We start from the raw sequence: 13,049 nt of genomic DNA, 5'->3' as shown, positions 1-13,049 counted from the left end.
GCACGGGGCAGGAACTCCCTGTGTGTGCCTGGGTACAGCATGCCCACATGGAGCCACCAGGACACACCCTGACCACCCCACCCACCCTGGGGTAGAACTCACTCCCAGCTTTCCCCACCCTCCTGCTCCTGGGGTACCCCCAAGCCCAGTCAAGATTTTCAGAGGATTTGAGGGTGACCCAGTAGGAAGCATGCTTGGTCCTCCTGGGGTGTAGATGGAGCCAGTGGCTATAGACCCTGTCCCACAACCTGCCCCAACCCGTTCTTCCTTTCATTGTTCCTCCCCAGCTCATCACCCCAATAGGCCTTGGCTACTTTGGTCCTTCCTCCTCTATTAGGAAACCCCCAGCCCACCCTGCACACACCAGGCCCCTGGGAACAAGCCCAGCAGAGCCTGGAGCTAGCTCTGAGATGCATAAACTCAGTCGCCCTCAGTGAATATCACCTGCCCAGCTAGGTGCTAAGAGCCCCGTAGGTAAGGGGGGCTCACTTTCCCAAGTTCCCCACGTTTCTATGGACACCAACATCAAAGAAAGGATGGGCCCTGGGCCTCTGGAGACAGAGGGGTCCTGGACAGGGCAAGGGAAGGGATTCTGAGCCCTGATCCTCAGGGTCCTCTTGACACTGGGCCTCCCCCTCCACTCAGAGGAGGGCTGCCCAGCAGGCATGGAGCTGGTCAGCTGTGCCAACCGCTGTCCCCGCCGCTGCTCAGACCTGCAGGAGGGAATCCGGTGCCAGGAGGAGCAGGCCTGTCAGTGGGGCTGCCGCTGTGCTGAGGGTACATCAAGGTGGCTCAGGGGAGGCAGGTGGGGCCCCAGGGGACCAGCACCAGCCCTCAAGGACAGTCTCCCCACAGGGTTCCTAGAACAGGACAGCAGCTGTGTGCCAGTTGGGCACTGTGAGTGTACTGATGCCCAGGGCCACAGCTGGGCCCCAGGAAGCCACCACCAGGATGCCTGCAACAACTGTTCCTGCCAGGCCGGGCAGCTCTCCTGCACAGCTGAGCCCTGCCCACCTCCCGCCCACTGTGCCTGGAGCCGCTGGTCAGCCTGGAGTCCCTGCAGCCACTCATGTGGGCCAAGAGGACTGCAGAGCCGCTTTCGGTATAGGGCCAGGCGAAACTAGAGGTTCCTCTCCCGCTCGGGTCTCCCTCTGCCTGGGCCCCTCTCTAGCAGAGCATTTCTGGGTCCTGTTCCCAACCCATGTCCTGGTCCAACTCCGTCCTGGTTGCCCAGTCCTTTCTTTAGCTTCCCTCATACCCACCCTGAAGTTTCCCCTGGGGCATTGCCCCAAGACCCAGAGGGGAAATGAAGGGCCAGAGCCGTTTCTCATCTCCTCCACCCTGGGCCCCACCAGATCGTCCACATCCGGCTCCTGGGCTCCCGAGTGCCGAGAAGAGCAGTCTCAGAGCCAACCCTGCCCTCAGCCTCCGTGCCCACCCCTGTGCCTGCATGGGGACCGTCCCCACATCCTGGGGGATAGCTGGCTACAGGGAGAGTGTCAGCAGTGGTAAGTTCAAGGCAGGGAAGGGTGACCCTACTGTCCTGCTGAGGAGCAGCACCCTAAGTCTGGGCTCCTTCCCCAGCTCCTGTACCCCAGAGGGCATTATCTGTGAAGACACCGAGTGCACAGGTCTGGGCTTCATCCGACCCCCACCCCAGCCCTTCCTGCTGGCCTCATGTCTCCGTGTCCTGTATTCCCCGCCACCGCCCCCCAGCTGTTACCCCTGGTGCCATGAAGGTCTGACCACCCTCTGGTCTTTGCTCCCATCCCACCCCTCTAACCACCTGTGCCCTCCCACAGCAACCGGCAGCTGGACACTGTGGTCCCACTGGTCCGACTGCCCTGTCTCTTGTGGAGGTGGAAGCCAGGTTCGCACGCGGGCCTGCACGATGCCAGCCCCTCACCGCGGGGAACCACTCTGCCAGGGCCCTGGCACCCAGACCCAGCCCTGTGGGCAGCAGCCCTGTCAGCAGCTGCTGGAGACCTGCTCCTGGGGCCCGTGGGGACCCTGTTCCCGCAGCTGTGGCTCAGGCCTGGCCTCCCGCACTGGGTCCTGCCCCTGCCTGCTGGCCGAGGCAGACCCCATGTGCAATGGCACTTTCCCACACCAAGACACCCAGGCCTGCTATGCAGGGCCCTGCCTGGGTGAGTATGGCAAGGAAGTGGAGCCCCGTCCTCACTTCTGCCACCTGCGGAAATTCAGGGAATAGTGTTGGCCCCACCCCCAGAGCATCCCTGCTGTATACCTGTGTCCATCCCCCCAACATTCTACTGGTTTCTTTCCTCTTCCCTTCAAACCCTTTGCCACCTGACCTCCTCCCCAGGGAGATGGAGTCCAGGCAGTGGGGCCTTTCTGAACCCCTGGTTCCCTTTTGCCCGTGTCCTCTGCAGGGTCCCAGCCAGGGCAGGGATGAGAGGGGAGGGTGCAGGGCAGAGGCTGGGGGAGCCAGAGAGGTGCCTGCCAATGTCTCCGCCCGTCCCTAGAGGAGTGCGTGTGGAGTGGCTGGAGCAGCTGGACACGCTGCTCGTGCCAGGTGCTGGTGCAGCAGCGTTATCGGCACCAGGGCCCAGCGCCCGGCCGCACTGCAGAGGGTGCCCCCTGCACACGCCTGGATGGCCACTTCCGGCCATGCCCCACTGGCAGCTGCACAGGTGAGGCCCAGGAGGGGGAAGCCAGGTTGTTGAGCAAGAGCAGCAGCAGCTCATGTCACAGACCCAGGGCTCCCTGGGCCCCAGGACAGTTTTCTGTGCCTGCACTGACCCCTGCCCCAGTGCCTGTTTACTGTCCCTGCCAGCTACCCTTTCCCCACAGTCACACACCAAGATTTTTCCACTTCGTAGCTGCTGGCCTTGTGTGGCTTTGCCCCATGTAGCTGTGCCAGTGACAATGTGTCTTTCCGCTTCCATTGAGGCTGCCCTCCATCTCACCCCTTGCTGATCCCTGGAGCACCAGCCAGGCCCCTAACTCCTCAGCTCCCTCCTCTGTACAGTTCCCTGACTGAGACCCAAACCATACTGATCCTTCCCTGGACCAGGTGGGGGGACACACCAAGGGGGCAGTCTTACACTCCCACCCGGTGGCCACAGGAGCCTCTCTGGGATCGGGCAGCATGTGCTGTGGGCAGTGGGCTGTCTCTGAGCTACTACCCACCAGCCTCCCTCCCTCCCAGAGGACAGCTGCACACCTCCCTTTGAGTTCCAGGCCTGTGGCTCCCCCTGCGCCAGGCTCTGTGCCACACACCTGAGCCAACAGCTCTGCCAAGACCTGCCGCCCTGCCAGCCTGGCTGCTACTGCCCCAAGGTGAGGGCTGGGAGCTGGGGACACTCCAAGAAGAAGAGTGTCCTCTCTTCCTGATGCCCTTGGTGACCCCTACCTCTTCAAAACCCTAAAAACCTCTCCCCAGCTGGTGTTCTTTCCTATGTCCATTTGCTCAACATGCATGTGCAACATGCATGTGCACCTGCTGCAGGCCAGCATGGTGCTGGGCATTTGGGCGACACAGTGGTCACCACCTAGCCCAGCATGTCTCTCCTTCCGCACAGGGGCTGCTGGAGCAGGCTGGGGCCTGCATTCCCCCCGAGCAATGTAACTGCTGGCACATCTCAGAAGAGGGAGCTGAGGTGACACTGGCCCCTGGGGACCACCTACAACTGGGGTGCAAGGAATGGTGAGTGGGGTGAGGACAGGCAGAAGGCTGAGGCCAGGGAGTAGCATGGGGTCCCCCCAAGAGGCATCCTGACCTAGCAGAGAAGGCCGAGCTAAGCCCCTCAGGTCCAACCCAGCCTGTGGGCAGGTGGCCACAAGATGCAGACCTTACAGCTCCCTCCTCTTGCCCCAAATGCACCCAGAGCTCAGACTGCCCCAAGATGAGCCCCCAACACACACAGTTCTGGGCTGGGTCCTGCCTGCCAGAGCCCACCCTGACACCCTTCCCACAGTGAATGCTGGCACGGAGAGCTGCAGTGCACCAGCTGGGGCTGCAAAGGTAACCGGGCCTGGGGAGATGCCGTCCCCATTTGCCCAGGGTGGGGGTTTCCAGAACATGGAACTCTCTGTGCTAAAACTGGGACAATCCCACACAAAGGGGACCTCCCTGCCCCAAGCTCCCTCAGTCCTTCCTATTTCCTGTCCCTCTGGATCATAACCCTGAGCCCCCTCCCTGCCCCCTGGGGTCTCTGGGTTAAGAGGTCCCTGGGAGGTGCACAAACACCCTGCCCTTCTAGGTCTTCTGCCTCTGAGCAGCTGGTCCGAGTGGTCACCCTGTGGGCCCTGCCTGCCCCGAAGTGCCCTGACGCCCGCCTCCAGGACTACCCTGGAGGAGCTCTGGTCCCCGAACACAACGGGCCTCCGGCCACCCTCCACGTCCCTGCTGGTTTCCCAGCAGCACCGCCACCGCCTCTGTTTGGACCCTGAGACAGGGAGGCCCTGGGCTGGAGACCCTCAGCTCTGCACAGCGCCCCTTAGCCAACAACGCCTCTGCCCTGACCCTGGGGCCTGTCAAGGTAGTGAGGAGGGGCGAAAATCAACAGGAAGGAGCAGGCCTAGAACGGCAGAAGGCCGGGTGGGCTGGGCCACAAGTTCATTCCGGTGGACAGGAGTTAGCCAACCTGCTAGCCCTTCTGCTTGCCTCTGGGGCCTGCTGGATTTGAAACTGGGATAAGGTCCAAGTGGCAGCTGGAAAGAAGGGAGCCTAGTGGGGTCTCAGGACATGTTCACAGGGTTCAGGTCCACCATCTCAGGCAGGGAGGGAGGTGGGGCCTGCACACTGACCGACACTTTATCTTTCCCAGACTCATGCCAGTGGAATCCCTGGGGACCCTGGAGCCCCTGCCAGGTGCCCTGCAGTGGAGGCTTCCAGATACGCTGGAGAGAAGCAGGCAGCCTCCCTGGAGGAGTCTGCCTTGGGCCATGGGCTCAGACCCAGAGCTGTAACATGGGATCCTGCCCAGGTAAGTGCCATCCCAGCATCCAGAGGGTTGCCAGGACTGGACGTCAGCAATGGCATCTGCAGGGAGTTGGTGCCTCTGTCTTGGAGTTGCACAGTGGAGGAGGTGCACTGCCCTGGATGCCAAGTGTGCCCAACACAGACTCCTACTGTCTGGGCCCCAGGAGAGAGCTGCAAGGCTGAGGACACCGTGCCCACCCTTGACTGTGCCAATCAATGCCCTCGAAGCTGCATGGACCTCTGGGACCGCGTACAGTGTCTGCAGGGACCCTGTAGTCCAGGTAGCCAGCCATACCCAGCCTGGCCCGAGGATTCTGGGGATCCCTGGTTCCTTTTCACTTCCAGAAAGTGTGAGCCCTGGCACAGGGCTGGGGTGGGCTGAGGTGGGGGTAGGATCCGACTGCCAGATCATCATGGAGTACAGAAGTGGGTCCTTCCTTGCAATAATCAGCTGAGTCCTGCATAAAGCAAGGCTTGTCAAACCCTGCTGTTCAGGAGGATGCTCGTGGGTGCTGTGAGGGTTACAGGGTGGTGACCACACAGGGCAGGTGGGAGTGTGTCTCTACACAGCATTGGGAGAGACTGTGAAGACCCGCCTTTGCACCAGGCGAGGCTGCTGGAGGACCCACCCTGCAACCTTGCCTGAGCACCCCATCTTGTCCGTCCTCCCACCTCTACTCTTAGGCTGCCGCTGTCCTCCTGGCCAGCTGGTGCAGGATGGACACTGTGTGCCCATCTCCTCTTGCCGCTGTGGCCTCCCTAGTGCCAATGCCTCATGGGAGCTGGCCCCAGCCCAGGTGGTGCAACTGGACTGCCACAACTGGTGAGCTGAGCTGCCGTGAGCTGAGCTGAGGCCAGGGAGTGGGGGCTGTGGGGCAGGTCAGGCTGTGGGCCTTGCCAGGGAGTGAGCTTTGGTTCCCTGTCTTGTCCCTTGTCCACAGCACCTGCACCAATGGTTCCCTAGTGTGCCCACGCCTTGAGTGTCCAACCTTGGGACCTTGGTCAGCCTGGAGCAAGTGCTCAGTTGCCTGTGGGGGGGGCACCATGGGCCGCCATCGGAGCTGCAAGGAGCATGCTGGGGGGGGCACTATGCCAGGCCCAGGACATGGAGCAACAGCAGGAGTGTAACCTGCAGCCCTGCCCTGGTGAGCACCCTGGGCCCAGGGAACTGCCCGTCCCTCTGTCCCTGGATCCAGGCCCTGACCCAGCTGTGTGGAGGCGGAGGCTGGGGAATCGAGTCGGCCTCTTCCCTCTTCACCCGCTGTGCGCTCCCCACAGAGTGCTCCTCTGGCCAGGTGTTCAGTGCCTGTGCTGCATCATGCCCGAGCCTCTGCTCACACCTGCAGCCTGGCACCATCTGTATGCAGGAACCCTGCCAACCCGGCTGTGGCTGCCCCCGGGGACAGGTGGGTACAGTGGCTGGGTCCTGACTCTTGCCTGGGGAAGTGGGCCCATGGGCAGGTAAGAGGCAGTGTCCACACTCAAGTGAGCCTGCCCTCCTCAGCTGCTGCACAACGGCACGTGCGTGCCCCCTGCTGCCTGCCCCTGCACTCAGCTCTCTCTGCCCTGGGGCCCCGCCCTGACCCTTGAAGAGCAGGTCCAGGAACTGCCCCCAGGGACTGTGCTCACCAGAAACTGCACCCGCTGGTGAGCCCAGGGACTGGGAGTGGGGAGCCTGGGAGGATGGGCTGCTGGGAAGGGCAGAGGGAAGGAGAGGGCAGAGGGCTCTGAGCAGTACTTGTCTTTCCAGTACCTGCCAAGATGGAGCCTTCAGCTGCTCCCTCGCCGACTGTCAGGGTGAGATGTGGCTGCCTATGCCCCTCCATGGCAAGGGCTGGCTGGCCTGAGCAGGGGAGGAGGGCCCTGCCCACAAGCGAGGCTAAGCTCCCTCCTTCAGGAAGCCCTTCCCTCTCTGTCCACACTGCCCTCTCCCTGCCCTGAGGCCCAGCCTCCCCACCCGGGACTCCCAGGCACTGGCCCACGGCTCCATCTGTGGGGTGTTCACCAAGTGCACTATGTGCACACTGAGCCAGGGCACAGGTGAGGCCAGACTCTCTGTGGAAGTTTCTCTCCTGCCGATGAGGAAACTGAGGCCCAGGGAGGTAAGTGAAACAAGCTGGCCTGGCAGATCTCTGCGAATTCAGTCGGAAGACATGGCCAGCCCCCCGGCACTCTGGCTGGCAGGAGTGGGCCACCACCAGAACAGGAAGAGACAGGAGGTTGCCTCTGGGGCACTGTCAAGCAAGCAATGTCCACAGCATGTGACATTGGTGCCAGAATACAGAGGTCAAGGTAGACAGGATGGCCAGGGGATGAGACCGAGCCTGGGCACAGCTATTTGGATGGGTGGGTAAGAGTGAAGGGTGGCCGCAGGTGGCTGGAGCTGAGAAGCCGGGAAGAAGAGGGTCTGAGGGCTGCCATCCAGGCAGGGCATTGAGGCCGAACCCAGGGCTGACCAGAGAGTGGGTGATGGTCTTCTCTACAGAGTGCCCCCCTGGGGAAACGTGGCAGCACGTGGGCCCTGAAGAGCGGGGTCCCTGTGAGTGGACGTGCCAGGAGACCGATGCCACAGAGGCTCAGGGCAACTGCAGTGCTGTCCAGACCCCAGGATGCATGTGCCAGCAAGGGTACTTCCGTAGCCACGCGGGCCCCTGCGTCCCCGCAGACCAGTGTGAGTGCTGGCACCACGGGCACCTCCACCTGGTAAGACTGCGACCCTCTACAGCCACGTAGCCCCGTCCAGAGCCCAAGCTTCCCCACCTGCTGAGTACCTGCAACTTCCCTGGCCTTACTCCCAGGCCCTACAGCAGTGAGCAGGGCTTGGTCCTCTCAAGGGATGGACTCTGTGTGGGACCCCTGCTCTGGCTCCTAGGCTTTGCCACCTTCCTGAGGCTCATCGCCTGACTCCAGTCCCAGACCATTGTCCTGGCTAGGTGCTCCCAGGCTGGGTTCAGGACCAGGATGTTACTGTGGAAAACTGGGAGAGACCGAGAGGTGACTTTTCCCCACCCCCACCCCCAGCTCGGATCCGAATGGCGGGAGGACTGTGAGAGCTGCCAGTGCCTCCGCGGGAGGCGCGTCTGCAGCCAGCACTGCCCCCTCCTCAACTGTGCTCAGGTACCCCCGCCCCCGGGGCCTTGCGACTCTTCAGGTGGCTCCTGGGCTCTTCGGGGGTCCTCCTCTGTGACTGGTCTTAGGGTTCTGCACAGGCAGTATGGGGTGCAGGTGATGGGACCATCTATCTGAGTCCATCAAGGGCCACTCCATCTGCAGGGCGAGGTGATTGTGCAGGAGCCAGGAAGCTGTTGTCCCACTTGCCGCAGAGATTCCCTGGGTACGTAGGGACCTGGGTCCCCACTGCCTGTCCCTGGCCTGGAACTTTCTCCCCACTGCTCCCACACCCAGCATTTTCAGCCTGGCATGTGCCCCTCTCCCCCAGGTCTGCCCACATAGGGATTAGAGGGGTGAAGACCCCCAGAGACGCATCATAGCAGCTCGCCACACCCAACCCAGGCTCTGTCCCCCTCAGGCCCTCTCCCCAGGGTTCCCTTAGTCACAGCCTTCCCCTCTGCCTGTTCCCACCTCTTGCCACTCTTACCTGACCCTCCCACACAGAGGTGCAGTCAGCCTCCTGCCAGCTCCTCACCGAGCTTCGCAACCTCACCAAGGGTCCCTGCCACCTGGACCAGGTAGAAGTGAGCTACTGCAGTGGGCACTGCCTGTCCAGCACCAACGTCATGCTTGAGGTGAGCCAGAGGGTGCTTACAAGCCAGGAGTCAGGCCAGACAGTGTGCCCCTGAGGTCCTGTCACCAGCCTGGGACCTGGGCAAAGTCCAGAGGACAAGGGATACAGTCCATTCTCCTGAGCTAACAGTTGAGTTGAGGCTATGGATGGTCAGAGCCTTTTACCAAGGTGGCTCTGCACATTTCCCCAGCATGCCCCTCACCACTGTGGACAAATGAGCCAGGACACCAACAAAGAAAGGAATACAGGAGGGATGCCAACTCTGAAGCCAGGGCCCACTACACAGAGAGCAAGATGGCACCTGAGATGTGCTTTTATAAACAGGCCCTCTGACATTTCCCTGCAAGGTGTACACCTGAGCAGGCCAGAGGCCTACTTTCCAAGTTTGTGCTCTGTGGACCCAGGATACAAGCCCTACTCCTTGTTAGAATCTTCTCAGGTCCTGTGCCCAACCTCCTATCTCCCCAAGGCCTGAGTCGGGAGAGCTGTGGAGCCCCCCTCCCAAACCACAGCCCCAACTCATGTCACTTTTACTCTGGGACCCTCATGCCTCTGCCCACCTGAAAGACAAAGGCACTTTCCTACCTGGTCCCCAAAGATGCTGCCCCTCAACCCTCAACCACTTCTGCCCCTCCTAGAGATGCTTTCCCAAATCTCTTTTGGAATTTTAAAAACATGATGAATTAAGTAATTAGGAGATATAACCAAATAATATTTGTAGTTTTGTAACATGGTATTATGTAAATGAATTACCTGTCTCAGAGTAGAAGTATAAGGCTGGGAATATAACACAGTGGTAGAACACTGGTCTAGCATGTGCAAGGCCCTGGGTTTGAGCCCCAGAACAACACACATACACACACAAAAAGTGGAATTATAACAATGATTGTAAATCAAATTAAATCAAGTGCTCAGTGTGACTTGTAAGAGGATCCCTATAAAATTGAAGGGCAAGAAGAGGCCTGTTCTGGAAAGAGAGCTCACGTTACACTGAATCGGAGTTGCAGTTAGCATTTAATCATTTCCACTATCAAATACCATTAGCCCGCCTATCCAACCAGACTGAAAGTCCCTTGCGGTGGAAGCTGTGTCTTTCCCCTGCTGCGTTCATTTAACCTGCGGGTTGTCGAACGTCCAGACCGGCAGGGGCTGGACTGAAAAAGACCGGCTTTTGGGGAAGTGAGACTTGCTGGTGACACTTCCCTCCCGCGGCCCAGCTACCCTGCTTGTCCAAGAGGACTGGGATCTGGCCCTCCCACCGCGCATGGGAAAGACCAGGGAGCAGTCTGGGCCCTCCCCAATTCAGCCACTTGTCTCGCCCAGGAGCCCTACCTGCAGAGCCAGTGCGACTGCTGTAGTTACCGCCTGGACCCCGACAGCCCTGTAAGGATCCTGAACCTGCGCTGTCCAGATGGCCGCGCGGAGCAGTGGTTGCTGCCGGTCATCCACAGCTGCCAGTGCAGCGCCTGCCAGGGTGTGTATGGGCGGGCACCCGACCCGCCAGGCTGCGGGGAGGGGTGGGGACTGGGCGGGGCGGGACTCGGGGGCGGGGCCAGTTGCGGTTGGGGTCCCTGAGAGGCGGCCCGGGACACTTAATCTCCTCTCCACTTCATCTTCCTTAAGTTCTTACAGTGCGTTCCCGTCCCCTGCTCAGGATCCTGTTTATTCCTCCAGTTGTACATAAGCTGGGTGTTTGGAGTAAATCATACCTGGTTCAAATCCCAGCTCATCTGTCTCTGTTGAGCCCCAACGACCTCATCTTTCAAACCGACTTGATGAGAGCATGCCTGTGAAGTATCTGGTGTACGACTGAGGTCGTAGTGTGGCGGATGAGACGCGGATGGAAGGGGTTGCACACCATGGAGGAGCTGGCCTTTGCTCTTACTCTTCTGCTGCCCTGCTTTCCACCCTTCCCTCTCTTGCTAGCTCATCTCTCCTTCTCTTATCCCCCAGGAGGTGATTTCTCTAAGCACTGACAGGCTGCGCCGGATGCGTCCACTGCTGTCCCTCTTGTGACATCTGGGCTCAGAGGCACTGATCATCTCCTCCCATGACCATCCGCCCACCCCTAGTGGAGGACCCAAATAAAATCATACTGGCAGCAAGTCCATGTGTAGAGTCTCCATCTAGGGACTGGTGGGAAAGGGGAGGAAGGGTGTGTCTGAGCCCTGCCCAGCCCTACACAAACACTTGGTCTTCTGAGGACCTCTGTGGATCTGTCATCGATTCACCATGGCATTCGTGGTGACTGGTGAACCTGGGCAAGACACTTTCCATAACTGGGCCTTGGTGTCTATAGCAGGACAGGGCTGAATACAGAGTCGGAAGACCTCTCCTTTTAGAAGTCTTGAGTGTCAGGTCTTATCCTTCCACCCAGTGTGACTTCAGCTGCAGCACATTAGAGAATTCCATGGAAGCTCTGGCTGGAGTCTGCTTCTCCTCTTCCTTTTCCTCTCTCTCTCTCTCTCTCTCTCATTTTTGTTTGTTTGTTTTGTTCTTTGTTTGATAACAGGGATTGAACCCAGGGGTGCTTAACAACAGAGCCACATTCCCAGCCCTTTTTATTTTTTATTTTGAGACAGGATCTTACTAAATCACTTAGGGCCTCACTAAGTTGCTGAGGCTAGCTTTGAACTTTTGATTTCCCTGCCTCAGCCTCAGAGTCCTGGGATTAGAGGCATGCACCACCATGCCAGTGCACACTGAGGTTTTGATTCACATTCCCTAAATGACTGAGGATGTTGAGCTTTTCTTTTTTTCCCATGAGTTTTCCTTGGCATATCCTCTTTTCAACCTTTTTCTTTCTGCCCTGGACTTTTCTGACATATGGCTTGCACAAGAGTAGCCAGGAAGGAAGTACGAGTGCAGGGATGAGATGTAGTTCATGTCTCTGGGTCAACCCTCAACCACTTAAGATGAGTGCTGGGATAAATGCACCCCCTCCCATTCCTCAGACAGAGAGGCATGGGGAGCATCTGGTGGGATTCTGAGAGGTGCAATCAAGCCCCCAATGCTTGTACCACTGATCTCTATCTCTCTCTCTCTCTCTCTCTCTCTCTCTCTCTCTCTCTCTCTCTCTCTCTCTCTCGGCAGGGTTGGTACTGGGGATTGAACCCACACACTTGCACATGCTCGGTAAGCGCTCTGCCTCTGAATCACACTCTCAGACATCACAGCAGTAATCTCTAAAATGCACCTTTGTCTCAGTTCTTCCTTTTCCCTGCTTCCTCTCCCAAGTCCACAGCCCTGCCAGGTGGATCCCCTTCCAGGACCCAATTCTTGTCTCAGGCTCCACTTTTAGGATGGAAGAGGCAGGAGCCAGGTCAGTCACTTCTGCTGTGGTACTTGGTGATGCTACATGTTAGTCCCTCTGAATCATATTCCTCAGACACCCTATAGGCCAAAGTCCCATCCAGTTAAAGCTATTGGCAAAGGAGAGAGGACCTACAAGAGATGGAAAGTAAGAGTGTCTCTAGTTAATAGTAGTGGGACACAGAAGGGAGACTCTTGGGTGAGTTAGCACTGGGACTTGCATTGTAGGCAAGGCCCTACCTGGAGATCTGTCATGCGAGTCAGTGGGATTCCTGAAAGGGGCTACCGCTAGGCATATTCCATTTCCATGTATTTCCTAAAAATCATTAATTCCTGCAAATCCTTTTTCCCTCTGATTTTTTCCCTACACATTCAGCTCCTACCTGGCCACCTACACCCTTCATGTTTATCGTCCATCATGGTCCTCCAGCATCTGGGTCCTATCATTTTCCTAAATCTATCAGTCCCTGCTTTCTTGCCTGCATTTTTTTTTTTTTTTTGTACCAGGGATTCTACTCAGGGACACTTAACCACTGAGCCACATCCCCAGTTCTTCTTTTGTATTTATTTTGCGACAGGGTCTCACTGAGTTGCTTAGTGCTTCACTAAGTTTCTAAAGCTGGCTCTGAACTTGCAATTCTTCTGCCTCAGCCTCCTGAGCCACTGGGATTATAGGCATGCACCTCCGTGCCTGGTTCCTCTTTCTTTCTTGACCAGCATGGATGACCATCTTCAATTCCTTCATAGCTTATATCCTTCTCACAATCCCTAGAAAATCCAAGGCCTCAGCCAATATCTCTCCTATAGCTCCAGTGTCTCTCCGATAACCGGTTAATGCAGTGAACTGGCATCATCCACCTCCAGTCAGCCATAGCAAAGCCAGTGGTGATCCTCCCACATATCTGGGTGCCCCAGAATCAACTATGGCAGAAATGGTGACAGATCCTGAACATAAGAAAGCAATGTGCATGGGTATCCCCACAAAAGCACTGTTTCTGTGGTTGTTCCAGTTAACTGTTGCTGTGTAACAAGTCCCCACAAATG

General features: G+C 58.4%; 1 protein-coding gene across 1 annotated transcript in view; it reads left to right on the top strand.

The window, feature by feature from the left end:
* LOC306668359 (SCO-spondin-like) overlaps positions 1-10,792 on the top strand; it is a 52,303-nt gene extending 41,511 nt beyond the window's left edge. The window contains 24 exon segments of the mRNA XM_079151635.1: positions 646-777; positions 856-1,102; positions 1,356-1,508; positions 1,585-1,631; positions 1,803-2,147; positions 2,487-2,654; positions 3,173-3,303; positions 3,546-3,670; positions 3,942-3,988; positions 4,227-4,505; positions 4,794-4,952; positions 5,113-5,229; positions 5,633-5,771; positions 5,890-6,037; positions 6,039-6,093; positions 6,227-6,354; positions 6,453-6,595; positions 6,699-6,745; positions 7,434-7,651; positions 7,970-8,065; positions 8,222-8,282; positions 8,564-8,694; positions 10,017-10,167; positions 10,647-10,792. Of these exon segments, the coding sequence (XP_079007761.1) occupies positions 646-777; positions 856-1,102; positions 1,356-1,508; positions 1,585-1,631; positions 1,803-2,147; positions 2,487-2,654; positions 3,173-3,303; positions 3,546-3,670; positions 3,942-3,988; positions 4,227-4,505; positions 4,794-4,952; positions 5,113-5,229; positions 5,633-5,771; positions 5,890-6,037; positions 6,039-6,093; positions 6,227-6,354; positions 6,453-6,595; positions 6,699-6,745; positions 7,434-7,651; positions 7,970-8,065; positions 8,222-8,282; positions 8,564-8,694; positions 10,017-10,167; positions 10,647-10,669 (3,290 nt within the window). The 3' untranslated portion in view covers positions 10,670-10,792.
* Positions 10,793-13,049: the final 2,257 nt, after the last annotated feature.

This window comes from Sciurus vulgaris, assembly GCF_902686455.1.
Source record: "Sciurus vulgaris genome assembly, chromosome: 8".
Taxonomy (NCBI): Eukaryota; Metazoa; Chordata; class Mammalia; order Rodentia; family Sciuridae; genus Sciurus; species Sciurus vulgaris.
This window is presented reverse-complemented; position numbering and strand designations above follow the sequence as displayed.